This window comes from Gadus morhua, chromosome 7, assembly GCF_902167405.1.
Source record: "Gadus morhua chromosome 7, gadMor3.0, whole genome shotgun sequence".
Lineage (NCBI taxonomy): Eukaryota > Metazoa > Chordata > Actinopteri > Gadiformes > Gadidae > Gadus > Gadus morhua.
The window spans coordinates 25,650,305-25,675,997 of record NC_044054.1 but is presented as its reverse complement, the minus strand read 5'-3'; the positions used below and the strand labels follow the sequence as shown (position 1 = coordinate 25,675,997).

Sequence of the window (25,693 nt, the reverse complement as noted above, 5' to 3'; positions counted from 1 at the left end):
CTGGAGTAACAGTGACCATGAGCAGCTTAGAACCGCTTCATCAAAGAACAGCAACAGATGCTCTTGCTTGCTGGTAAAAACATTGAGTGTATAATGGTGGCAAGGGATGCAGGTGAAGAAGGACTAGAAGTCCACGCAAACATAAGCTCCCTATAACCACCAAACGTACAAACGTTCATGCACACATCGCCTGTGACTAGGAGACAGGTTATTCATGATGCTTGTTAGTGGTTAGAATCGGTAAACACAGTAAATGTACCACCTTACCACTGGGTGACAGGAGGAATCGGCTTAGGCTGAGAGAAGCGTTGCCAACGTAACAGCACAGAGTGACAGGCCTAAACCTAGGCTGTAGGAGGAGCCCCATACTCCAATACAAGGTGAAACAGGGAGCCCCTGGTCATGTCGAGCATGAGAGGACAAAGGGAGCCGGGGGAAGACCATGACACAGCCCCGCAAAGGTCCTCCTCCGCCATGCCTCTGAGCAAGGCCGTAAAAGTACTTTCATGCACACTGCTGACACCATTTTAGTGTCGGTTCATTTCTGTACCAGGTGGGCTTTGTTAAATGTGGGTTTCACATGTTGTCGCATGAGAATCTAACCAATTCCAGTGTGTTTGGTGTAAAATAAGATTGTTCTTAATTTCTGGTTGCTCTGTAGAATATCTTACAATGATAGGGAGAGCAATAAAAACTTAAAAATTGTACGCTCTAAATCCATAGAGCTTTTATGATATTATTAATTTAGTTGATTTGGGTTTTAAAAATAAGATGTCTCCAGCCACGGTGTGCTGGAAAAGTGTCAATATTTTCCCAAAGGTGCTATAAATGTGGGAAAAGCAGGAACTAGCACTCAGCAACACAATTCTTCGCAAATCACTTGTCAGTTTATTTGTCTTACAAAGTAGGATACAAAAGGATCCAGAAAACCAGATTCATAAAAAAACAATAAGTTAAACACATGAGGATTTTTATGAAAGCACATGGAAATCATTAAAGAACACAGATTATGCAACGTCTGCAATGCAATGGACTTTTATACTTAATGGCAACAGTGACAAACCAAATATTTACAATACCATAGAGCCAAAATGGCAGAATGATATAATATCATATAATTTACAAAGAGAATCACTGCAGTCGGTATACTGTCAATTGAAACATTGAATGTTCATCAGAAAGGAAAATAGAAATTACTGGTATTTGAACTGAATCAATAGCAATCAACTAGGTACATTAATGTTTTCCTTTAACCATTATCCATTTCATTATTCACCTACAATGAATATACATCACCCATTTTACAAATAATGATGCTCTCCTTTGCTTGTTAGCTTTCACACTAGCCAAAAAGTCTTGTTACAGAAATGTGCCGTCTGGTGCTTTGATCTACCACACGTCCCCTGGCTTCACCTCCTTCACAAAGTGGGATGCATCTCTAGGACTGCTTTTGGCTGTCATAAGTTAGCCCAATCTTTCTCTTTGCTATTCCCCTACTGTGTGTCTGTAAAGGGGCCTTTTCAAGATCAGCTTGGTCGTCAGGCTTCAATGCTAGGTGGACCCAAGTTTAAACTACTAGGGCAATATGATGTGGTAACTATAATTGATGTTAAATATATATAACTCAGGAAATGTCATTCTACAAAGAATCAGCTTGTCCTTAGCCTGAGCTTAGGTTAATTTAATTTCAGTTGATTGTGTGCATGAACTTTGACCTTGATCTCCTTGGGTCCGGAGCCTAGGGAAGCAGTGAAGCCAGGTGGAGCATCGGCGCTTGTTTCATTAAAGGCAAAGCCCAAGCCTGGCTCTGTTTAAGCTGACCTTGCACACGGACAATAATAGCTCCGAAAACTCTTGCAACAAAGTTCATGTATATCCCAAAGTGCTATGGACAAGATTCCCATGGGTATAAATTGCTTTGCGAAAAAAGTTTCAAAAACGTTTTCATGACCAAATAAATCATAAAAAAAAAAAAACACCACAAGAAAGTTTTTAACAGCCACAGGACAGAATATGACCACATGGAGTGTATGAAGTGTGGAGTGAGACTACTTATTTACAGTGCCTGTAAGGCTCACTCTATCATTATTTATTGGAAGCATTCCACAGAAAACAGAGTGGAAACGCTGTTCTTAGACAGGGTCATGAACGGATAGAAAAGAAACAACTAAACAACTAAAAGTAACAGCATCGCTAGAAAATAGCGTCCCAGATACTTTGGACCAACATTGTTAAACTCAGCAGTTCAGTATAGCAACTAAAAAAGAATATCTAAACAAACCGAATATATATTCTCCTTTCAAGCTCATCTTTCTTTCCTCATTCCCTTAGAATACCCGTAGTATCACATGGATAAATGAAGACTCATGTTGTAGGGTTTTAAGTATCAGAGGAGAGAAAGGAGAACTTTTGGTCAGTATTCATCATAGCCCTACGATAATTCCCCCCAGCCTGGAGAAGTATTCCCAACCCTTTCTTAACGTGTTGCTCCCCCTCGAAGCAACCCACTATCAAAATCTCACCAACAATCTTTTTCAACAGTCAGACAAATCCAACCCAAATCCAAACTAAACATAGTAAGTGTAAACTCAAACAAGAACAGAACGATGATGAGTGTGTAAGCGCAACAGGGTTATTGAAGAGCAAAATTATTCTCTTTTTTCTTTTTTAAATGACTAAATAAATGAAATCCTGATACAAACTGTATTAAAATCTATTAGTTGTAATAGGTAAATATTGATATACTAAAGTAGCTCCGGCAGAAACGACAGCAAACTGGTTAACTAGCGTTAGTGTGTGAATACTAGAACCCAGTAGTTTCTAAAAGGCATATCTATAAGTAGTTCATTTGTTTATCATCCTTTTTATATGATGTTATCCAACACGTATTGCTGTGGGCATGTCTTAACTGGAGCATTGAGGTATAGGCAGACGCACAAAGAACTCAATAGAACCATGGATAATGGCTGCATCTGGAAAAGGTTGCATGTGAACAGTAATCTATTTCTGTGTTTTGTTATTTGTTTTGCTAGAGTTGCAGGTTAAGCAGGTTGATCAGAACCATTTGAACAGCAGAAGACACTTTACCGCGGAGAAAACAAAGGAACTTTGAGGTCAGCCAATGCACCCCAAAAAGAGTGTAGCAATGTCTAATTGAAAGTATAGTCAGTTTTAACATTGTGTTGGCCTAATAGTTCAACTGGGCAGTAAAATGACATGCTACAAACAAACCAAACGGTGCTATATCCATGGCAGAGCAGTCAAACACTTACGCGGCAACATCTTAGACCATGGCAGCCCTCTCTTGAACCCCCACTCTGGGCTACTGTCCTCAGGTCAAAGGCACAGCGTCCCCAGCCCAAAGACAAACATCTATAAAAGATGCTGGACCCTGTTGCCATAAAACATCTTCATCAGTAGGGACAACCGCTCTTTGAAGCCAGCCGGCTGCCCCAGCACACAGCATTTTACATTTCATTTCAGCCCCCACCATCGACTGCTCCTTTAAATGTATTGTAGCTTCTGTCGTGTTTGTATGTTACGTTTTTGTATTGCATCCTGTCTTGATGTGATGTGTTGGGTGTTTAATATACCGAATAAATAGAAAAATCAGATCAATAAATGATAATATAACCTCACCCAGATATTTTGCAGAATCTGAATTAATGCTCAACTTGGACAACACACTTAATCAATCATCATGAATGTGAAGTGATGGGAAATATGGGGTTGAGATGCGATAAAAGTCCTGCAATGTTTTTATAGTCCGTCTAATCGCTCATCGATCACGCCAATTTCACTCATTAGCTGCAACCTTTCTTTATGCTAATTGAACCAGACACAAGATGGCCGACTCCCACCTTAAAGGACATCCGTTCCAACATGTATCTTCATCATTCGTCACAACCCTCTGTGCTCAGCATTCCTGCTCTAGAATTCCTTAAGAAATACCTAAATACCTACCTAATACCTTATCAACCGGGACACCCTTCTAAAAGAACATTTCGGGTCCCTACCTCCAATGTCTTCCAGCTGTATATTGAAGTATAGCACGCCCTCAATCTCTCTACGTCACATGTTCTACCTCTCTCTCTCCATCGCCCATGGTCTCAGACCAGCTGTATATCAAAGTATAGCACTCTCTCGCTCTCACTACGTCACACGTTTCCTCTTCCCTCTCCCTCTCTCCATGGCCTATGGCCTCAGACCAGCTCCACCTTGGAGTTGGGGTAGACGGCGACCACGTCGTAGCCCTCGGGGGGCTGCACGCGGGCCATGGCGTGCGTCTCGCAGTACAGGCTCTCCTCGATGAAGAAGTAGCCCCTCTGCTTCAGGTTCAGGCCGCAGTCGTCGCACATGAAGCAGTCGGGATGGTACAGCTTATCCCGGGCCTTTACCATGGTGCCCCTGGGGTGCAGAGGGGGGGGAGAGTTATGGTTATGGTGCTTAAAGGGCAGAGAGGGGTTATGGTTTCACAAGATTATCTGGATGAATGGTACAATGCAGGGGTTCCCAAATGGGGGTACGCGTACCACTAGGGGTACTTTGGACTACTTCAGGGGGTACTCAGAAAATGTGTTTTTTTCAGAAACACCAAAATGTCGTCAGCTTCAGGAAGAATCTATCTTTATGGGATTCACCTCTACATGCTCTGACCCTCCACTGGGATTCTTTTGTAGGTAGATATTAGCCAACATTTGCATGAAGCACAAGCTCATGTTTCTCACGAAACTGTGAGTGTTTGCCAGCTTTCAATGTTCATGTTTACACTGCCAAATAGAACGCACATACATTATGCGTGTTCATTATTATGGGTAGGGAGCAGGGGGAAAGGCAGGACGCTCCCCCCTGACCCTGTGCTGAACAACAGCCTCATTGTAGCCCTGCAGGTCCTACAACACTCTCCTGTTAGAGGGAGACTGTGTCTGGATGACATCACTGTTTACCTCCGGTAGCCATTACCTGTGGCTCTGGTTCCCATGACGGAAAGAAGTGTGTGTGTGTGTGTGTGTGTGTGTGTGTGTGTGTGTGTGTGTGTGTGTGTGTGTGTGTGTGTGCGCTTCGATATGTGTTTGATTGTTAGTGCGTGATTGTGTGTGTGTTTGTGTCTGTGTGTGGGAGCTGATGCAAGCCCGAGCTTGGACTGGGTGTGGAAAAGTCCGTTTAATCCTTAGAAATTGATATAGGAAAGAAATGAGGCCAGGCAAGAAGCAGCCTGTCCACAGATTGACTTTAGTTTCCTTGGAAATGACATACTCGTACGCATTGTACTAATCTTTGCATAATCTTGTGCTTTGTGCTTGATACCAGGTATCATTGTGGACTTACACAATGCCGGTGCAACAGCGGGTGCACTGAGGGAGTTTCTGCAGCCCGGGTGAGGAGACCGGGATGGGGCTGGCCAGCTTGGGGACCGGAGACCTCACCGGAGACCGCATGCTCCTCATGGTTTCACTCGGAGACTTACCTGAATATGAAAGGAAACAGATAGAGAAAATAGATTTAGTCAATATGTGACGACTGCATGGAAAGACTTGGTGCCACCCAGTGAGAAGACAGAGCTGGATTCCAGACATGCAAGCACACACACAGGGTTTGTTTGTGTCCATCGGTGCCTGGTTATGTGCTACTTCCAGAGACATGGATAAGATGGATTGACCCCCCCCCCCCCTCCAACACAACCCACACACACACACCAATATGAAAAGGCTCCCCGAGGTCAGGCCCCCCCCCACTCCCTGTGGACTTGTTGATCATGGCAGGCAGGCTCCTTTCCTCTATGCCTGGAGACCCCTCTGCTCATAAGTCATATTGTATATTAATATACCTCAAAGTCATTCTTATGTAACCAGACCTCTTATCTTCCAGCCACGTGCTTTCATTTGGACCCCCATCCCTGCCGCCATCGTGGAAGGGTCCGAGATATCAGTACTCATTAATCATTAGATTCCTCCGAATCCCTTTGTCCTCTCTCGCTGTTCTTCCCCAGGACTATATTCTGTTTTTTCTATTTCTCTCTCTGGCCATCCCGCCACGGCCTTCCTAACCCCTATCCTCCTTCTACTGGTGTGTGTGTGTGTGTGTGTGTGTGTGTGTGTGTGTGTGTGTGTGTGTGTGTGTGTGTGTGTGTGTGTGTGTGTGTGTGTCGGTGTCACTCTCTCTCTCTCTGTGAGTGTGTGTGTGTCACTATCTGTGTGTGTGTGTGTGTGTGTGTGTGTGTGTGTGTGTGTGTGTGTGTGTGTGTGTGTGTGTGTGCGCGCGTGTGTGTGTGTGTGTGTGTGTTTGTGAATGTGTACGCAAAATGTCAAAGCTTGTCAACACACTTGGACTTATGAGCGGGGGGGGTGGGGGTTACTCCTAATGTCAACAGACCATGGAATATTCATGCACACAGCACATTCATGCACACACCACAGCACACACACACACACAAACACAGATATCGAATCGCAGTAGCACAGGGAAACCGCTAACTCAAGAAATCAGCCTAATTTAAACCCCAGCTGTGTGTATTTCTTCAGGGAGTTTCCAAGTCAATCAACCTGTCAATCAAACAGGCAATAAGCTTTGAGTGGCTGAAAGACTACCATCAGCAGCAGTTTGAAAGCAACCCTGCTAAGGAAATTACTTTACAATTTGTCTTTCTCTAATATTCCCCAATTTTCTCATAATCCTATTCTTCCACCCTTTTTTCTCATAATCACGTGACAGTGATAGTCCCTTGTTTTGATGACGCCTGCTGCTCTGTGACCCCCGGCCCCTCCTTGCTCCAGTGACCCAGGAACAAGAAACACCAACGCACTGCTTCTTGGAATCCTGACATAGGTCAGAGGTCAGACAGGAAACCCCTATGACTCCCAGTTGATTGTCCTCTTTAAAGAGCCAGTGAACCCACTGTTTCAGGAATGAAAACACTAGGAGATAAAAAAAAAGGAGCTTTAACATCCAACCACACACCGTAGTGTTAGGCTTTTAGTGTCCGCGAAGCCTAACCCTCGGAAACGGGTGTTAAATAAACCGCTGCTCAGAAGGAGATTCACCATCCACTCAAAACGTGGCGCTATACTACAACTGTCCGAAAGCTCAACTTTCTCTCGGATACCGCGGTAAATCGCTTTGGACCGAGTTCCACACGTCCACACGCACACCAGGGCCAGTGACCATTGGCCGTGACATCTGAGTACCTTGGAAAAGGCCCTCAGACGTCACGAAGAGAATGCTACCTGCACCTGCAACGCCATTTTCCTACATCGGCGTCTTGTTTCGGTAACAGTGAAGAAATGACATAGATTACTACATTGACGATCATATGAGACATATTACCAGGAGATCACTGGCTCTTTAAGGGCTTGTTTGTGCAGCAATGCTCCTGCAACCCTCCCACTCCAAATGGCTGGAGCCGTTAGAGCATCTTCTCTGTCCTCCTCTGACCTGTCACCTCTCTCTCTCCAACTCTCTCTCTCTCTCTCTCTCCATTTGCACGCCCTTCATCACTTCCTTCCTTGCTCTGTCCATCTATGGGGAAACTAAAAGGAAAACTATGCCATTACAAGGCAGGTGGGGGTGACCTCGACTTGATCTTAGCAAGCTGTACAGTCCTGTGACTGCCGAGACTACAAGCCTGGGGGGAGGAAGAAAAAACTGTTTACAACACTTATAAGGCGTATATCTGGTACAAACAGAGGAGTCCGGACACACACACACACACACACACACACACACACACACACACACACACACACACACACACACACACACACACACACACACACACACACACACACACACACACACAGGGCCTACCTCCGTCCTCGGCCTCCAGGATGACCTGCAGGTATTTGAAGGAGCCCGACTGTTTGGGCTGAGCGGCCGGCTCCTCGTGGTCCTGCAGCATCCGCAACACGTCCGACTCCACGTTGAAGCTGGTCCCGTTACCAGGACGGCCCCCCGGTGAGGTCACGTGGGGCTCGGGGCTACAATCATTCAAAGTTGGAAACGACTTTTAATAAAAGATTTTTTATCTTTAAGAACGAGTAGCGGTTCAAAGAAAGGCTGTGAATTACTGCATTATTTATTGAATATTCTTGCTTTTTTAAGTGGTAGCGAACAAATCTGAGATTATTAATCATTAGATAATGTAATCCTTTTTTGGGGAACTTCTGAAGGTTTCTATCTATATATATATATTATGTTTTTCTTCACCAACTTTGAATGTGACCTGGCCTTCTAACAAGAAGGGAGTAAGGGTTTGTCTTCTAAACAAGGATATCAACATGAGATTCAAAACAAATCATTAAGAAATAACACAAAAATTTTTATAAATATATGCTTGCAGATCAAAACCTCACCCTTTAGTTTCACTCTTTTGGAGAAGGAGAAGGTAGGAGAAGGTAGCAACAAGAAGAGAAGAGTTACACAAGGAAGTACCACAACGGAAGACTGGAAAGATGAAGTACACACACGCACAGAGCAAGACACAAAAAAATACACAGAAACACATGCACATACACACAAACACATGCATGCAGGAAACATGTATACAAATGCTACCTTCTGAGAACTAAACTGGGACAAAGCTTGGTGATCCAAGTGAAATAATGTTTAGTCTACAGTGTATTACTGAATTGAACATGGATTAAACAGCCGATATAGCCTCCACATCATAAAGAGAAGTGAATGCACAGTGCAAACGATGGTGTGATGTGACTTTGGTTGTCGTTGGGTTAGGGTTAGGGTTAGGAAGAAGGTAGGAAGGAAGAAGAAGGAAAAAGGTTCATTCTTACTGGCTGCGTTTTGAACAAGTCAAACGGGTGTAATAAAATACAACAGCGTTAAATAAGGTGATCTGCCATCTTAAACAGCGTATTTTTCCTCCAATTTAATGAACCACGTCTTCAGCGAGGCATAGCTTTTACCCTTTTGGCCTCCCATAGAGTGTGTAGTGTCTTTGTTCTGCACAGTATGATGCAGTGAGTTGATCCCGGCCTCTTTGAACACATATTAGTCACTGGCCCACGGGGCCACAGGGTAATGGATTACCTCTCCAGCACACGTACGCCCCCCCCAGCGGGTAACCCAAGAGACACTCACCCCTCTACTGTAACTATTTAACATGCAGCACAATGCTCCTACCCTGCTGTGCACAACATCAAAAGAAACCTACTACAGCTTCAAATTCCATGTCTGCATTACTTCCACTTGGTATGTGATTGTGTGAGTGTGTGCATTGGGATAGTCATGGGCGGATGTGTAATTGTGGTTTTGGTGCATCACTGTTTTCATCGGATGCAAGATTTGGTTTCTACATGTCGCGTAGCAACCAGTATATGTGTGTTGCACATGGGTCTATGCAATTGTAAATGTGAAGAAAAAGTAAAATAATTCAAATGATTATACAGAAGCCTCCTAACCTGTAGGAGGCACTGCCGAGCTGGAGACCTCCCATCTTGCCAGGCAGGGAGCGGTCTCCATTGCCGTTCAGACCGGCGGGGCTGTTGTACTGCCCAGTTCCGTTGCCATGGCCGTTGCCATTGCCGTTGCCATGGCCGTTGCCATGGACATTCCTGTGGCTGTTCCCATTCCCATAGGTGAAGCTGGGGCTGGTGTTGGGCCTGGCCGGTTCATTATTCAGGTGAGCTGGTTGGGGGGCGGGCGGTGGTGGTGGGGGGGTGGCCCGGGTCTGATTCTCGGGCTCCTGGGTGTAGGACTGTTTCCGACCGTAGCCTCCGTTTCCGCTGATTATCGGGCGGAACTTCTGTAGAACACAATAAGGGATGGCCGGTGGGAAACCTGTTAGATGTGGGGCACTTTGAGGACAGCGGGGGAAGAAGAAGGACATCAAATCTATGTTACGAGCGAAGAGTGTTGGATTCTTCCCCATGTTGTTAGGGGTCAACAAGAGAGCTACAAACGGAGGTCCCGTGTTGTTTTGGTCCAAGAAAAAGAGAGAAATGTCTAAGGACTTTCGAACTGAAGAAACTAGTTGGAAAATCAAATTGGGCTTTTTAGTTGCTTTAAATAGTTCCTTCTGAAGCAGCTAATTCAACGCTGCCCTCACTTCACTCCGATTTGCTTAGCTTTACTCTAATAACAACTGGAGTCCGGAATTGACATGATTTTAAAACGCTAAGATGTAACAAAAGCTTCTCCTTTTTAAAGTGATTTTTCGCCAAAATGAAGATACTGCTACATACAAATACCAGCATGTAGTCCTGTCTACATGGTATATTACATGACTGATGAATAACTAATGATTTTAACAAGACGGGACCGGAATACACCTTCCTCTGGTCAACTTAACCGTGAACGATCGTCTACTAAAGTGTGACCAGGGTTTAATAGACATACAGACTGACAATGCACGGCTTCTGTTTTCCCCCTGAACCCCCGTCCTGTCAGCCCCTTCTGTTTGTGTTCTAATGGTCCTCGCTCAGTTTCAGCTGCCGACAGATACAGCGCTTTAGGCGGAAGGCAGAAGGCAGATTTATATGTTCGCACATCTGGCACCGTGCTAATAAAAATGCCAGATTGGCCACTTTCCAAGCTTTGGGAGTGATTTGAGGATTCTCTCAAGGTACAGCAGACTTGCGGCTTTCTCATTAGGCCAATCGGCTGTGAGACAGCTGTTCCCCTAAAATAGATGACTCTGCCTCAGTCTCTGTATATCTTTGTCTGGACTAAATATAGACAGGCTTTTGGAGTGAGAGCTTCATTGGTGGATATCACCTCTGTTAAAACATCTGTTCCGTCTGTTTGCCTGTATTCCTCCCTACCAACCTCTGAGTCTGTCTGTCAATCTGTCTGTCTGTCTGTCATTTTACTTCATATCTACTACCTTACACCACCTTTGTATCTCCCTACCTAAGGGTAAGGTAACTACTTGCATATCTGCCTTACTACCTACCTACCTCCCTATCTATCTAAACAACCTACCTAGTACCTTAGTAAATACTTAACTTACGACTAACATACCACCGTCCAACCTACTACCTACCTACCTACTACCTTCCTAACTACTAACCTTTAGTACTTAGATACCAATTACCAACCTACCTACTAACTACATACCTATCTACTTCCCATCCTACCTACTACCGTACTACCATTCCTACTTTCTCATCTACCTTAATACTTACCACCTAGCTTCAACCTTACTACATACATACCAGCCTGCCTACTAAATACCAACTGTTACGTTACAAGGTATTTGTGTTCCAACCTACTACCTTATAACATACATACTTACCAACAACCTTCTACATACATACCTACCAACAACCTACTACCTTACTACATACATTGCTACCAACAGACTATTACCTTAATACATACATAGCTACCCACAGACTACTACCTTATTACATATAACTACCAACTTACAAACCTGCCTACTACCTTACCACATTCAAACCTATTACCTACCTCCCTACTGATTGCTCTTGGATTTGTGTTTTTTGACTATCTTAAAAGAGTACAATCATTCTTTTTAAAAACGTCTGTCCTTTCATGTGCAGAGTAGGCAGTGGAAGGCATTACATGGAGATTGTTGAGACAGGCCATATTTTCTTGCACAAGGCCATGTTTAATGCTTATTTTCACTGACTTGAGGATAGCTGCCCAAGTGTTTGTTTCTCCCCATGATATCCTATCCTCTTAGCTTGGGAATAAGTGCCTCCAGAATGTGCTGACTTGTTTTGAAGTGGTTCCTGTTTAACATGCCTTGTTTTGTTTTATTTGTTTCAGCTGCAAGTGTAACTGAAAGTGAAAATCAGTTATGCGATTCACTGAAAATGCACTCTTTCTTTGTATAAGAGTATAGTATGCATGTGTGTGTGTGTTTGTATGTTCAAAAAAAGAGCGATGAGAGACTAGGAAAGAATAGGAATGAGTAATTCAAAGCAATGTAAAGAACAAACAAATGCCATTATATTTTCGAATCTACCTTTCCATTTGCAGCTGCTTATCCATTAAACCCATGCAACCATGAACACATGCACATAACAAATGCATGCGTCTAAAGTATACGGGGGCATAATTGGCCTGAATTCATGGACCAGACCTCATTCATCATGTTGACTTTGGGGGAGGTGGGGGGGGGGGGGTTGAAGGGGATGAAGGGTGAGGTGAAAGGTGGAGGGGAGCTTAAATGAAATCATCTGGTGTTTTACCCCAGATGACCACTGACACCCCCTTTCCTCCAAACAAGCACACTGGTGAGACTGCACATCAATTTTAGAATATACATCAATGTGGATACATAAACACAAACTCTGACTCACACTAGTCGATAGCCATTCACTTATGCGCACACACGCACGCACGCACACACACACACACACACACACACACACACACACACACACACACACACACACACACACACACACACACACACACACACACACACGCACAGAGGCAGAACCTGACCCCCACCCACCCCCACTAGCACCACAGACACTGTGGCACCCCATGTCCCACACTGACCCACTTCCTGAGCTTGTTTATTTACCCCCCACAACTGCGACCACAAAATCTTAATTTCCTGGTGGGCCAAGAGAGACGCTCAAGATGAGCATAGATCAACATCGAAGGAGGGAGTGTAATTCTTTGTGTGTGTGTGTATGTGTTTATGTTTGAATTTGTGTGTGTGTGTGTGTGTGTATGTGTGTATGTGTGCGCATGTGGGTATGTTGATGTTTGTACCATAACCTGCTACAGATGGGACTTTACACCATACAGATCAGGGCTGAGTCGGGGGTTTATCTGAGAGGGGGGTACCTCTCAGTTAATCCCCCCACCCCAACCCCCTCATCAACATGTTGACAAGTGGAGCAAACCAAATGTGGAGGAAGAGGGGGTGCAGAACCTTCTAGAAACCAAAAAGACAGATTTGGACTGTCTTGGACTGAGCACAAAACACTAAGATAAGGGGATTCACAAGTGTACGATTTTAGCAGGAGCTGAGGCTGCTGTATGGCAAAGAAAAAATTAACATTCCACAGATTGATTAAAAAACAATAAAAAAAAATATATATTGGAAAAAAAATCCCACCAGAACAATTTTCAAATAACAATTTCGTTTTTTTGGTGCTTGGGGTCATGACAGGATTTGGACATAAGGGGAAGGGGGCAAGGTTATTGGTCAACCGGTCAAATGCGTCATTGGTATGAGCCGTGTTTACATCCTTGAATGAAGGCATGCACAATGGCACAAGGCAATTGTAAATATTGAGACAACTGAGAAGTCGGCTGTGGCTATATCCTTGTAGAAGCCAGTTACATGTCTGTGATCCAAGACAGCATTGGGAAATGAGAAAAATACTATTTGTTCTGATAAATTTGTAACTCATGCGACTAACCCAGAAACCGAATGGATCGCTACCGGTCTGGCGGGCACAGATGGTAATTTGTAAACATCACTTTGTTGTTCACAATTCTATATTTTTTTAATACAGGAAACCTTTCCACACCTACAACCACAACATATTTTTAATCTGGCAATACCTGTGCCATCAATTCGACTCAAACAGAAGGTATTACACTTGCCCAATGAGCCAACTTCATGTATGTAACGTCAATATATGAAAAGAGGTTTCTCCTCTGCCAAAAAGTTTTATCCTGATACCTAACTACTTCAAGGACACCTGATCTCTTTTAGTCGGGCAAAATCAGCTTCTGATGTTTATTGTTTACTTGCTATGAATGTCTCTTTTCAACAGTTTCCCCACAACCTGTCAAACCATTTTCTCATCCATGCCTGTTCTGAGTTCCAGCTGCTTGGAGCTCCAAGCCGTGAAGAGATGCCGGCCCCTGAGTCACATAAACACTCTTTGTCTGTCAGTTCCTATTCATATTAGCTTGGATACCTCGCTATGCTATGATAGTACTTTGGCTGAGCCCAAAATGGTGCTTGGAACAGAGAACTTTGTTGACGTGTGTTCCACGTCTCAGAGCTTCCACATTTTAAGACCTCATTCTGTCCACAAAATAACTCATAGATCGGTGGCATTGCTTCTATTAAATATTCTTAAGTTAATTGGCCGACATTCAGACAAAAAAATTAAACCAAAACAGATATGACACACATTTACAGCTAGGCCTTTTAATGAATATTGTGGTGATCTTGGAAAGTTGCTTTCTGCATTCACATAATGGTTATATTGTACCCTGGGAAAGTCCATCGACACCTCTCACACTGAAATACAAGCAATACTTAGATATTCTTTGGAAAAGCCTGTGAAAGTGAAAGCCTGATGTGTTTTCTCTTCAGTGATCCCATCTGAATCTCATCATAGTGCACAACCATGAGTGAGTCATTCAGAAAATACCGCCCTGCCAGGATATTAGCACAGTTCCTTGACACCACACCACCATACCTTCCCTGACTCCCCGAAATAGAACCCAGAGCAGAGAGCACACCAGATATCCTCCTGAGGCGTCACAATAACTAAAAAGTCATCAGGTCCAGAAATACTTTCCTTTCCTCACTCCTTGTTTTGGGAGAAGCTCCAATGGAACCTTGGCAAGAGGAACCACATCACAGCACCCATGTGTCACTTCCTGCCGGGACGCTCAGTCCCATATGCAAACTTTGGAATTTCCAACAAAGCATTGTGGTAAGGAACACTTTTTAAAACCTGGCCCTGCGGAACGGCCCCGGCAGAGTTTGTGGGAGGATGAAATGTTCAAGCACTTGGACCCAATTTATGATTCACATATCAGTTACACACAAACATCTTATTACCATAATCGTGTCCCGAAGCACCGTCAGGATTTTGGATAGAAGTGCAAGCTTTGTGTTTCTAAAAATGTTCTCAAGTTCTTGCAAGAATTTAAGAAGGTATTCAAAAGATATTCCTGTGTGAGATTACAATGTCAATAATCGATCCATCGGTAATACATCCCTGCTTGTGATGTCACACAGGGATCTATTCTGCTCATCAACAACACCTTGGTGTAGCATTGGGGCCCTTTAATGTATCCATTTGTTGCTGATTTTTGACAGCGACCAGATTTGTCATGTTGCTTCACTATTGTTTGGACTAGAGTGTATACATCATTGCTAAGAGATTAAATTGGGGGATTACTGTAATTGCTGTGTGACATCATTGTATATAGTTAATGATGAATGTTTCTTCTTTCACCTCAATCAGCTTTATATCCTCAGGAATGTCCTCTTCACCGAGACTCAACTAGTCATTAATCTGGCTGTGTGCAGTAATTGACTAACACACTGGCATATAGTTCGGTTTGGATTAGACTCAGAGCATAGAAAAGTTCAGAGTGTGGGTTGTTGTTCAATGTGCTTTTTTCGGGTTGGGAAAAATCTGTATTGTTGAGTCTCCTTGATGCCAAATCTGAATACAATGGTGTGGCAATAAAAGAGAAACCTGGCCTTTATAGCCCCTCAGGGACTGGAGGCAGCCCCCATCCCTCCGCTCCACATTGAAAGAGGACTCCACCTGAGTGTGGAGCTACAACGGGACGGACTTGGGACCTCTCATCTCCTCTGATTCAGTTATGTTGAGGGAGGAGAAACTGGGGGAACTAAAGGATATTTAGGGAGGTCTGAGATATATGAGAGAGAGAGATTGATTTCGAGATATATAGAGAGAGAGATAGAGAAAGAGAGAAAGAGAAGGAGAAAGAGAGAGAGAAAGAAAAATAGAGTGTAATAGAGAGAGAGGGAGAGTTAAAGAGAGAAAGAGAAAGAGAAATAGATTTACCATTCTCAAGTTACCCTCAAGCCAAGTGCTCCTATCACGCATGTCTCCGTTTGTATAAACAGTTGTTGGTTCTCATGGTTCTCATTTCTCACATTTAATTAAAACCAGGACATGGTGTTAGAAATACACATGCATTACATTTCAAGATTATATAGTAAAATAATGATACTCTTTGAGGTGGGATTTAATTATTTTGTGGAGCACACACTGAAAATATCAACCATCAAGAGCCATCCTAGCCTACATAGAGACGCGTATAGAGATGTACGTAAATAGAGATGGCATAACAACATTTTTATATTGCTGTCTCTTGCCGGCTCATATACAAAAGCACGAATGTACACACACCCCCAACACACAGACTTTAGGCACACCAGAATTAGGAGGATCCATAAAGCAAGGGTCCATAATGTGGGCTTTGCAGCCTCTCAGGGAAGGGTCCATGAAGCCTTAGTGTGTGCTTTTCAGCCTCTCGGGCCGCAGAACAATCAGGACAGTATTTCAAAAGCACTCTGGCCCACAGTGGGAGGCATTGTCTCCTTGAAGATCATGTGAATAATTTGGCATAATGGATTTTGTTTTGTTTTGTGCGTTTCCATGGACACTGTTTACAGGAAGAACCTAAGACACAGGGACAGCCGTAGTCCTGAACATAACCCTGATGACTAGGTTGTGTTGTTTGATAGTTTATCTTGAACCTTGCCTACCGTGTTGTGTGGGTTTTAGCACACAAAAGTAAGGACCTAACTCAACCTTGTCATTCACATTCAGTTTTTCCCTGTGATATGGATATTTTTTCAGGTAACATTGGTCTTGGCCTATAGAATTTGAGAAAAGGCAGAATTCAAAGACATTTTGTTCATTCTGACCACCAGACCGGTTTGGTAGATTCTACTGCATTGCTGCAAGAGTCGCGGTCAACTCTCAATGGCTTTTTACATGCATTTAACAAATACCAGAAAACTCTACCATTACTGGTCATATGCTGGTAATGTACAAGCATAATTTAACTCCGATTACACATTATTTTTTAACTTGAAGTACAGAAAGATTATTGGAGAGTTTATATCACCCTTCAAACCATTTAGTCAATTATTTTATCCAAAGCGATAAAAATAAATGAATATAGTTGCAATCAACAATAACAGCGTTTTAAAAAAAGACTATATTTTGAGAAAGAGATTCTTCCATATGTGGAGTAAAGCCGAGCTTGGTAGGTACGGTAAAATGGCAACAATTATTTATGATATATTGATTTATCTACTGTAGTTATTTACTTCCAAGTGCAAATGCTTCAAATGAGTAGGCCTAATGGTTAAGTCTGCTGTGGATTGCCTCATTGTTTTTATAGTAAACCTGCACCTCTGCCATGCCTTTAGGGGAAAAGGTGAGCTGCAGGACTTGCAGCTACAGAGAGGACCATGTCTGCACGGTTCACAAAGCTTGTTTTCCGGTACAGTTGAAGAATTTTAGGGAAACGAGCGAGTGTAAACGAGACATATTTAGGAAAAGTCATGTAAGGGCGAAGCTGAAACATGTTTGTGGATAATCTTTTAGATTGTTCGGTAGAAAGGAATTCTAGGGTTAAAGCTAAATGCATTCAGTGACAAGCACACTAGTTGTTAGCGGTTATTATCCATGTGTTCATGGTTTGAACTCAAGCCTCAAATGTCAGGTAGAATATTACACTTTAATTGTGTTTTGACAAGTGTTTCAGAAAATAAATACTGGTAGGTTGTGTACCTGCGTGTCAGACTCCATGTAGGGGCTTATCTTGCCATCATCGCTTCCGGTTGGTGACCACACTCTGTTGTCATCTGACCTGGAAGACAGAGGGAGAGAAAAGCGTGAGAAAGGGGAGGTGGAGGTGTGTGTGTGTTTGTGTGTAAGTGGGAATGTGTGTGAGAGAGTGAGTGTGATTGTGTGTGAGAGAGAGAGTGTGAATGTGTGTGAGAGAGTGAGTGAGTGAGTGAGTGAGTGAGTGAGTGAGTGAGTGAGTGAGTGAGTGAGTGAGTGAGTGAGTGAGTGAGTGAGTGAGTGAGTGAGTGACAGAGAAAATGTTTAACAGCGTTGACAATTGTGGAGGAAAAGTTAGTTATGCATCCTTACAAGTGACTTTCATAAAATCCATACAAAAATATAATATATAAAAATATGCATTTTTGGGCCCAAATATTTAGACTTACTGCAGTTAAAATAAGTCATGCAGCATCAACATTATGTGTTGATCACAATGAAAGAGCTTCAAATATGTGTATGGCCACTGAGTGGGAAAATATGAAAGATATGTTTGACCTTCATTTGTTAATTATGCAGTGTTAAAGAGTGCTTTCAAGGTTGGAAGCGGCGAACAGTTGCATTTCTCGGAAGAGAATAATGGGGTTCATTATTTGTACTGTTTTGGAAGTTTGCAGTTGCCATGGCATTTACCATGAAGTGGGAAGACACATTCTAAAAGGGCAGTTCCAATGCATCTGAGAGACCATTGAGGAAGGTGGAGAAATGCCCCAGTATTAATGGACTATTTCTTTATTTTTTTAATTTCTATTGGGCTTTAAAGCAGTTACACTGTGGTCATTACGATCTGGTTCTTTACTAAAGATCTGCATCTTTACTTAAGATCTGGACCTTTAGTAACCCCAGGCCTAAAAAAAAAAAAAGTTTGGTTCCTGTTGGTTGTCAGTTGAGGTCATGGGTAGGTAGGGAATTTATTTTATTTTTTTATTTTATTTTTTCCAGCGGCAGCGAATGATAGGTAGGTTGTTTTCATTTAAAAACGAGAAAATTCGCTCATCCTTGTACAGAATGAAGAGGTGCTGTACCAAAACGTAATTATAGAGGTGCTGTACCAAAACGTAATTACATAAAAAAAAAAAATATATATATATATATATTTTTTTTTTTATAAAACTCATAAAATAATTTGGGTCGCACATAAATTGACAGGGTCGGTCGGAAACCGGAACCAAACAAATTTTTTTTAGGCCCCCATGATCCCAGAAGGAGGGGACAACCCCTGTGTCCTTACCAAATACACACCCTGGCACTTGTACCAACAAGGCCCTCCAATCATCCTCTATTCTCTAATTTGATACACTGATCCGTCTGGCCGTGTGTTGGGATCCAGGGTTTCTCGCAGAAAATGTGTTAGTTAAGGTGGTGGGTTTTGCCATCAGACCGGGTGGGGGCTGCTTAACAACATTGTCAAAATAACAACTGAAACAAGAATTTGTGCAATTTTAACTTTTAAAATATTAAAAACAAAACTTTTGACCCATGAGGTGTCACAACCCCTGCCACAGACATACACATTCACTATGTTAAGCGCCATGGGTACCTTGAAAAGCACTTCATAAATTAAATGTCATTTAATTATTATTCAAACCTTTACATAAGCCTGGAAGCTCATTGAGCTTTCCCTCATTAGCAATAATGTCGAGATCCCTCAAAAGGCAGACAATTCAAAGAGGACAACGCTAAAACAATTTTACACTCAGGTGAAGTGGTTTGGGATCCTAGTCTTGAAGGAGTAGTGAGTTTTCCAATTTTGAAGATGTGTGTGAATTCAGTATAAACCCACCACACTTGAAGAAAAGACAGCTCGCAGAGCAAGTAATCCAACAAACTGTCATACACTTCTGGTTTTCTGTGATGAATCCCAGGGCCCAATGATAAACTGGCTCAAGGCAATATGCAGTATGTCTGTATATTATGTCCCCATAATCTACGACAGATAAAAAGACTGCCTCCACTTTACTTTTTATACAATTGAAAGGGGAAGCTGGATCTGTTTCCATAGAAAATAGAACTTAGTATTGCTTGCCTTGAGTGCTACTTTAAGGTTGACAAGTGCATCTTGCACAGCATTAACATAAAGTTGTAAAGCACAACAAGGAAAAGTGTGTCAATATGATCATACAGTCAACATCAATACAATATGGTATAAATTGTAAACAAGACAGGGAACATAACAGATCTTATGTGGAATTCTGAAACCTTTTAGAAGCAATTCAACCAAACCCAATATCATATACACTCTGAATAAGCAGTTAATGATCGTATTGAGTACTTTTGACTCATCATATGGTGCTATTAAGAGGTCTAAAACCAGACTGATAAGGCTCAAAACAGAATATTCTAAGATGAATGCTTTGAGTTGGTTATTCACCAGTGATTCCAGCATTTCTACCAGCCAGGGAACTCTGGATATTGGCCGAGTCTGTTGTCTCCTCCATTGTTCAAAATAATTACCTGACTTAAAGATACTGGTAATTATACCAGTTGAATTGGAAAGATTAAATATATATTATTTGCCCAGTGATAAATGGAGTGGAAAGCTCATTCAAAATAACTGATAAAGTTAATCTTTATTATTTCATGGTATCAAGGGTTTGCAGTGCATTAGCTAAGTCACTTTGATAAATTGAATGTAGAGTGAACAAAGAAGCATGGTCTACGACTCTACGGGGTATGAAAAAGATTTGGCCATCCTTATAGTGGCTCTGCATTTATTTCTTAGTTGATTAAATGCTACTAAGAAATGGAAGGGTTCTCTGAACATCTAGCAAGAGAACTGGCTCGGTTTCTTTCTTTAAACAGAGACTTAGTAGACTTAGGTAGTGATGAAAGAGGACGAGGATGCTCAACCAGTGGGGGAAGTTTGGATTGATCCAGTATGCCATCTGTTGGTCAGCTGAGCAGGGATGGGCAGGGGCCAGTGGCATCCGGTTCTCCACTCACAGGAGCCACCGCAGGGCCAACGGTCCCCATTAAGTTGATGGGCCTCTCTCCCTCTCAGATGTGGTGTGTTTACATAGTTTAATGGTGAGGTAAGTGCAGCCATGGAGAGCTAAGCTAATCTAAAGAGTAGCCAACTCGGCTGGCAAGCAGCTGTCGCAGCAGTCAATAACCACAAACTCAGAAGTGTGATCTCAGCACAATAAACAATTAAAGAGTCCATAAAATTGGGAAAAGAATCGAGCTAGAACCAAATTAAATCTGTTTTTACTATCACTTTAATCCAGGGCCAAGTGGTGACTTTTGCCGCAAGGCATGCTGATGAGCCTCGCCTCTCCTATTTAGACTAGTGATAAGCCGTGCCAAATTCAGCTATAAACTTAGGGCTCGGCCCACGCGTTGAGTGCCACACCCAACGCGTGGCCTTGGGTGTGGCACTCGCCTCCCTCTCACTTTGTATTGGCCGTGTGCCGTACCACCAAGTGGGGCCAGGGATTCTGGGAAGGCTTGCGTGCTGGCGTGAGATCGCGGCGTGTGTAAAGGGGAGGGACAAAAGTTGAACGTCAGTTAACTTTATGCAAATGAGCAGCGTACGTTCAGCCATGTGATTGGAAAATTGACATTCAGCGAGTACTGGCGGACCCTACGGACTCGTGGTTAATACAATTTCCTGGTTGAAAGCACTTCCATCGACAAGGTGGTGAACTCCCACAAGCAGCCACTAGAGGGAGCGTGGGGCGTGGCCGAGCCCCGACAAACGCTAGTTAAAAAGAAAAATATTCCACACAATCACCAAAGCCACGAAATCAACCCTCTTTAAATGTGAATTTCAAGAGAGATAATAGCATATGCAAACCCAGTGTGTTGCGAAGCTTTTCAAGTGGTATATGCATTGGATTTTTCCGAAAACCACATCCTACTGAATATAGTGTGTTGGTGTTGGTGTGAAGGTCACAGCATTGGGTACTGGTGCTCAAAACTTTATCTTAGGCAAAGTATCACTTAATTGCCTTGTTGCACCTCGTTGCGTTAAAAGCTTAGAAAGCTGAGGCCAATTCAGCTTTTTTCCACACACACTCAGTGCTTTAGTGATATGATGACATATAGTGCACGTGGGATATATGGTGAACAACTCAGCATTTAAGGGCAGAGCAGCAGAACTCAGTCTCTCTCTCTCCCTCTCTCGCCGTAATTTCTCTTCCCGTGTTATTAAACACGGGCCCAAAAGGACTGCTATGTAACTCTAATCTCTCCATCAGCTCTGTCTGTCCATCTTCCTCTTTGTCTACCTGCCTCTCCCCTCTCTTGTCCCTCTGCCCACTCATGAAAGGGCTTCCAAAGGACTTAGAATTGTTCAACTTTGAAGGTTATAACACAAAGGACACGACAAATCCCATTATCATGCACCATTCAGGTCTAAATTAATCTTGAGCTATGATGGTCATCGCATCCACAAGCGTGGCTATCACATGATCCGCTCTATACCAAGCTTGGCGGCGTGACGTCTTCATGCTCTGGCCTCAAAGGAAGACCAACGGAGAAGCAAATTTTGCATTCGGCTGTTGCACTTTTTTCTACTGCCACACCGGTGACATGACAGTTCAACAGGTAGCTCTCATGCGCAACAGATCCAGCATACTGGGCCATTATCGGCCAGATACCTATGCTGTGGATCGGGACCTAGTTTAAACTCAACAGCATTAAGAGCGCACACGTCACACGACTGAGTGAAAGAAAGTATGAAAGAGAGTTGTGTCGTTTCACAGCGGTGGGGATGGAGAGTGTACAAGCTCAAAGCAACAATCCCCCCACACCAGGTTTAATTTCTAGGTTTGGAAGACTCATTTTTGGGTGCATTGGATGAGTTTACTTTAGCTGAATGCAATCTACATTTTGTGAGTAGAATCATAGAAGCCGAGTGCCCTCAAAATGAGACGCAAAAATAAAAACATATTTTCCGAACTTGTGGAGAACAAGGCCTGTTCGCCAGCAAATACCAGAAAAGTCAAACGACGGCTGGACAGGACATTTGATCTTGACTCCAATTTTTGAATTGCAGCAATCCCCATTGTCAAAATGCTGGAAAACTTTTGACCAGGCCCAGGATACGAGGTATGGACCATCATAAATAAAAAATAATGATACCTAAACCCTAGTTTCCACAGACACTCTGTAAATACACTGGAAAATCACTGGAAAGTTCAGCAGTTCGCTTGGGTAGCGGTTGCTGGGGTCGGCCGTGTGGGAATACCTTTTTAGGTTGCCAGCAGCTTTAACGATTATCAACATTATTTTCTATATCTTTTGCTCACTATTTAATTACACATATACCCCCTCCCACCCATTCACAAAGACACACGGACATCATCACACACACCCATGGATACAGGGGAACAGTAGGATCACATGAACACAAGGAGGCCAGCCCTGTGACCCATGTGTGATGCCATTGTGGGAGTAAACTGGCAGGCCTTCTGCTTCTGGGGGGGACTTGACCATATGACCAGACCATCTGTCTGACAGACCCCAAAGCAGCACTGGGCAGGCTGATAGTGGGGCGAGGAATGGGGGTATAAAAGATGGGCAAGAGACAGAGAGACGGATAGACAGAGATAGAGCTCCGTTGATCTAGCATCAGATAAGAGCACAAAAGACAGCCAGAAGACTTGAGGGCCAGTGTCTCTCTGGCAGGCTCCCAATACAGTGCACTGAAATTGGACAGGAGAGGCCCTTTTTCCTGACTTTCTTCCCTTCTTCCTTTCCTCCTCATAGAGCATGCTTCACAGTTTCTGGTCGTTCTTTTCCAGCCACTTATGAATGATATTATTTCATGGTTTGAACCAAATCGCCTCTTTTCTCAAAGGGTAGCAGCTGCCTGCGAACGGCCAAGTCATGACCTAATCTCTCTTTTCTGTTTCATGAAGTTCCACGGCCACCAAGTCATGAACTAATCTCTCTGCCTTGGTCGTCTACCATATGAATATGATACAAATGAATAAATCTGCGGGTGATGAAAGTGATGAATTGAGGAGTCATTACAAAGTGACGTTTTTAAGCTGCACAAGGCCTCTGGTGGCAATGATGATTTACTGGTAGATATGGGTCAACAGCAGCACAAAATAACAGTTTTTTCTTTCTCTCTCTCTCTCTCTCTCTCTCTCTCTCTCTCTCTCTCTCTCTCTCTCTCTCTCGCTTTTTTCAGTAATGTCCTTGGAGATTTAATATGTGGCTAAGATTACATACAAGGAGGATTGTGCCCTTTATCCCCCGGCTTAGGAAGAGGAACCCAACACAGGAAATACTGCACTCAGTGTGTAATTGAATTTCCAGCCATATGCATAGCATGACAATTTTGGCCATAAAAATACCAAGGAAGGCCCTGTATGGGTTTTCCTCTTGGTCTTGTGAATATATGCCCCTAACTTTGTTTTCAACTTTTCTCTCTCTCTCTCTGATTTTGGGCTATGTCTACTGTTTTGGTTCTCTTAATCTTCTGATCGTATGGTTCCTTTATCTTTGAGTAACATCTAATCTCTCTCTCTCCACCTCCAATTTACTGCTTACAGCAGACATCTTGTATATACACTCTGGTAACTCGGTTAGGCATTACCTTCTTCTAATGTGAGACCTGACTTTCTGCTCTAGTTTTTAACTGCAGGGAAGCCCCGCCCACCACCCAGCACATATAAAGGACCTGTTCTGTGGGAGCTGGTGCACAACCTCATGTTTATTTATTTTGCACAGACCCCCCCCCCCCCCCCCCCCCCCACACACACACACACACACACAGACCCATAAAGACACATACACATAAAGCCACACGCACACCCATCCACTCACCCACACACGAGTGTGCAGAGTAGACAAACAAATACATGCATGTTACGCATACAAACACAGACACACATTACTCTGCTTCAACACATAAGCAGTAGGGTTGAAACTGTAATTGCTGAACCGACCCATTCAACAAAAAGGTCCCATCCCAGTGGACACCAAACAATCACATGTCCGTGGGGCTCTGGGGGGCGCCAAGGGCCCCAGAGCCCCAATTCTCCTTATCTCGAATAAACTATGCAATAAAATTCAGAAATTGTAAAATAATAATATTTTAAATAATTGAAAACATTTACATGATTGATGGTGTGTAGATGATGGAGATTACTTCAATAAAATTGTCCATAAATCCCTTGTGCATGTGTTTCTGTTCACATTAGCAATCAGGGCTGCAGGCGGGCGGCACATGCAATGGTTTGTTGAAGTGCCACTTTAGCAGAAACACCAGTGCTGCCTTCATATCTAACAAAGATTTAAGGGTAGTCGCTGGCGAACCAACCTTTCTTAAATCTTTCACCTGCATCCCAGCACTGTGTTCACCTGCATCCCAGCACTGTGTTCGTTAGGTTGTGTGCCCTGTTACTGCAGGTCTTGAGCCCTGACTTGAATACTATAGCATTTAAGTCACGCGCGCACGTGTGTGTGTGTGTGTGTGTGTGTGTGTGTGTGTGTGTGTGTGTGTGTGTGTGTGTGTGTGTGTGTGTGTGTGTGTGTATGTTTGTTAGTCTGCGTGTATATCATGCCTGTGGAAATATGCACAATGTGTACCTACCCGCTGACGTGGAGTGTGAGCTTCTGAGTGCACGTCTTGATTCTGTTCTGGGCCTCCATGTGGGTCATGGTGAGTGTGCTGTCTCCATTGATGGCCAGGATGGTGTCCCCCGGACAGAGGTCACCCTGGGCCGCCTTGCTGCCCGCTGTCACCTGTCACAAACATACACACACAAACACACAACCGCATCCACGCAAACCACGCATACACATAACCACACCCCCAGACACACACACACACACACACACACACATTTATCGACAAACACACACACAAGCAAAAGACCAAGCCACACCAGAGAAGGAAGAGAAAATGGGAAAACTGTCAATGGTGTGTTGAAGAAAGAACGAGACAAATCATGAAATCATCAACACCATGGGAGGGGAAGTGAAAGGTGTGTTAGAGAGAAGATAATATTAGGGTGGATGTGCCAGCGCCCGGGTACCAACCCACCAGGACTTGCTGTCTGTGGTGGGTTGCAGGAGGACCCATGGGCAGTGCCTTAGGCTTACGTCCCAATGACGAGTCAGCAGATACACCGTCTCGCCACCCAAGAACACGGTTTGATTTTAGATTTGAGTCTTGAATGCGAAGAGAGGTTTGGATCCAAAAAGAATGGTCT

General features: G+C 43.3%; 1 protein-coding gene across 1 annotated transcript in view; it reads right to left on the bottom strand.

Moving 5' to 3' along the window:
- Positions 1-865: 865 nt before the first annotated feature.
- The window catches only part of pdlim4 (PDZ and LIM domain 4), a 33,562-nt gene continuing 8,734 nt past the window's right edge, over positions 866-25,693 (bottom strand). The window contains exons 2-7 of the mRNA XM_030360803.1: positions 25,072-25,223; positions 17,469-17,547; positions 9,411-9,754; positions 7,804-7,973; positions 5,329-5,467; positions 866-4,407 (exon numbers count right to left, since the gene is read on the bottom strand). Coding sequence (XP_030216663.1) covers positions 4,203-4,407; positions 5,329-5,467; positions 7,804-7,973; positions 9,411-9,754; positions 17,469-17,547; positions 25,072-25,223 — 1,089 coding nt within the window. The 3' untranslated portion in view covers positions 866-4,202. The remainder of the gene's footprint in view (positions 4,408-5,328; positions 5,468-7,803; positions 7,974-9,410; positions 9,755-17,468; positions 17,548-25,071; positions 25,224-25,693) is intronic.